The sequence below is a fragment of the Oryctolagus cuniculus genome, chromosome X (assembly GCF_964237555.1).
Source record: "Oryctolagus cuniculus chromosome X, mOryCun1.1, whole genome shotgun sequence".
Classification (NCBI taxonomy): domain Eukaryota; kingdom Metazoa; phylum Chordata; class Mammalia; order Lagomorpha; family Leporidae; genus Oryctolagus; species Oryctolagus cuniculus.
In genome coordinates, this window is record NC_091453.1 from 23,088,578 (window position 1) to 23,091,742 (window position 3,165).

Sequence of the window (3,165 nt, forward strand, 5' to 3'; positions counted from 1 at the left end):
CTGAAGACAGGGCCATTTTCCCACCAAGAGATAACTTTGGAGGCGAATGCTAAAACCAAACCAAAAGTGAGCACTTTCTCAAACGCAAGGGGTGGGCTCATGCAAACAGACTCCCATCACAGCCATTTGTGGGCTATGCGTCATCAGGGCGCACTGGTCCCCTGTGACGTCACAAAGACTGAGGCGTCACAAAGGCTGCTCCCCAGCCAGTGAGGGACACGGTGGGTGGGACTAAGCACTGGCATCTGGAGAGGCCCAAGCCAGCAGGAAAATCAAGCTGAGCCGATTGGGACCCCAAGCCCAGCAACCATCATGCGCGGGAAGAAACCCAGCAAGAAAGCCGGTAAGCGCAGGAAGCCCAACGTCTCCCGCTCTACCAGAGCCGAGCTGCAGTTTCCCGTGAGCCGCGTGGACCGCCACCTGCACCACGACCGCTACGCGCAGCGCCTGAGCTCCTCCACGCCGGTTTTCCTGGCGGGGGTCCTCGAGTACCTGACCTCCAACATCCTGGAGCTGGCTGGCGAGGAGGCCCACAAGAACAGCAGGGTACGCATCACCCCGGAACACATGAGGAAGGCGATTGAAAGCAGCGAGCACCTCAGGGACCTGCTAGAGGAGGACCCCAAGCCCCGGGATGAGGACGTGGCCCAACCCGAGGAGAAAGAGTGAGGCCTGAGCCAGCGCCTGGCTGCACTGCGCCCGGGGCCTTGCCCAGCCCCCAGACTCCCGTGGAGGAGGGCGCCTTCAGCATGTGCCAATAAAGTGTTCAGTTGATTCCAGGATTCTCAAGGCCCCTTTCTGTCATTCGGAGCGGGGGTGCCTGTGGAACACCCAGAGGGTGGAAGGGGCGGTCGGCGTGGGGACTTGGAGTCGGGGAGTCAGACAAGCCGGTCCAGTGGTGGCGATGGGCCTGGAACTGTGGCCCTGGTGGGAGGATCTGGCTGGGGTGGAGGGCAGAGCCAACTGCCTCTCTGGTTCCGAGCAGGGAAGGTGGTGGGAGGCCAGGAAGCTGGCCTGGGGCCCCCTGGTCTGTGGAGCACACTGCGTGCTGTTGGGAACCGAGGCGGAGCTGGAGGCCAGGAAGAGGTGCAGACTTCCCTCTGATGGAGGAGGTCAAAGTCAGAGGCTGAAGGCAAGGGGTGTCGTGCGGAAGGGTGGCACACTGCTTGACGTGAGCTTAATGGGACAGGGGCTTCCCATGAAGATAAAGAGTATGGGGAAGCCACAGGAAATAGACAAAGCAGGGGTTATGGTCAGCTTGATTCCATTTATTATTATTGATGCCCTGCCTCATTGCAAAAGGAGTTAGGGACGGGATTACTGGCTAGTGTTTCTATGCTTTGTGGACTCTATCCTTCTGCCTTCTCATGAACTCTGATAAATCAAATAGTAATCATATGTAAAAGCTTTCTCTGCCTAAGACGTGTAGTTCAATCAGTTCTTAATGGAAATGAAGAATTTCTACGTTGACTTGTTTTTAATTGTTTTCTACTATAAACATAACTACTTCTCAGATGAGACACCTAACCTGTCTCTGAGCATGGATGTCACAGAAGATAGACTAACCAGGGGCTGACTACCTGCTTGGAGAAGCAAGTGTCAACTCTTCCCTGCTGATGGACTCAAAGTGCACACAATGGTCGGAACACTCTCATAGGCTGTTTCAAGTTACAGATCGCTGCCACGTCAAGTGTTGTAGCCACCTGACCCCTTGCCTGTGCATCCTCACTCGAGGTTTCCACTGTTCCTTGCCTCCTTGGTGGCCACCCCCTGCTGCCTTTGTCCTTCCTCACGGGGCTGGGCAGAGCCTGCTCCATTGCCTCCCACAGTGGGTCAGGGGACCTGCATTCGAGATCCCAGTTCACCATTTCTGGGCGCGTGGTCCTGGGCCTTCACCTCTTCCCCTACTCAGGTTTCCTGGTGTATGAATTGGGCAACACAAGGCCCTCCTCCTCTGATTTTGTAAGGATGAGCCCACTTGTGCCTGTAAATGGCTTCATCTCACCACGTGTAGCACAGGGCAGTCTTAGTGAGTGGCTGCGTCCGCCTTCCTCCCTGACCCCAGGTGCTCAGGCATGCTTCCCAAGAAGACAGGGGTGGAGGGACAAACCAGGCAGTCAGCACCTGGCTTCCTCACTCCTTCTGGGGGCCTCATTCTCTGCCTTGTCTAAGCAGAAGGACCTGGCTTGCTCTCCCCGTAATTCACAGGGGTGTGCCAGGAATGAAGGAAATAGTGCCAGGTTTCTGGTAGGGCTCTTGGGGCATGTGTTGCATAAATCCAAGGAATCTTTCCTGTCACCTCAAGTCCACTGGCCCTATTGTTAAGGTTTGCACCACACACATTTGTGATTGCTACACTCTGATTGCTACACTCAGCACTCCCAGCCTTACCGAGCTCCTCTCCTGTCCATCTGAGGAGCAAGCAGGGCTCTCCCAGAAACTGCAGGTACCGGTGACCCCATGCTGGCAGGGGCACTGCACCCCTCCTCTCTCAGAAGTGAAGCATCTGTGTTCCCTGGACATGAGGACTCACATTGCAGCATCCTTCAATGAAAACTGAGTGCCTCTAGGATGGGAAACGACAGGGAATTAACAACTATGCTCACATCCTGACGTGTTGCTTCCGTAATTCTCTGGTGTTGAAAAACCATTTACTTTGCTTATATGGAAATAGTGCTGGGTTTCTGCTTAGGGCTCTTAGGACATGAATCTTTCCTGTCACCTCAAGCCCACTGGCCCTTGTATTTGTGGCAACTTCATTGTTAATAATCCACCCCATGTCTTATCCAAGCTCCCCTCTTGTTTATTCAAGTAGCAATCAAAGCCCTCCCAGAAACTGCAGGTAGAGTCACCTTCAGTCCATTGATCCCACAATGGCAAGGACACTGCCCCCTCCTCTCAGATGTGAAGCCTCTGTGTTTCCAGAACATGTGTTTCTCATATTGCAGCATCCCTCAAACCCGAGTGCCTCTAGGATGGGAAATGACCAGGAATTAACAATTATGCTCAGATCTTAACCTGTTGGCTAGATAGTTGTCTGATGTTGAAAAACAGCTTGTTTTGCTAATATCTGAGGATATTCTCTTATATACATCACCAGAAGGAATCTAAGGAATTAATAGAAGTTGGGGGAAGCCAGAGTAGGTGGGTGAATTATGTTAAGTT

General features: G+C 53.5%; 1 protein-coding gene across 1 annotated transcript; it reads left to right on the forward strand.

Annotated features, from left to right (window-relative positions):
- Positions 1-206: 206 nt before the first annotated feature.
- LOC100340697 (histone H2A-Bbd type 1-like) lies at positions 207-782 on the forward strand. Its single transcript, XM_002720013.4, has one exon. It carries the CDS (start codon positions 313-315, stop codon positions 667-669), a length of 357 nt encoding a protein of 118 aa, XP_002720059.1. The 5' UTR covers positions 207-312; the 3' UTR covers positions 670-782.
- The last annotated feature ends 2,383 nt before the right edge of the window (positions 783-3,165 follow it).

Bases quoted from the DNA above. Each gene is read 5' to 3' on its own strand.
- LOC100340697 (XM_002720013.4), top strand. From the start codon at position 313: ATGCGCGGGAAGAAACCCAGCAAGAAAGCCGGTAAGCGCAGGAAGCCC.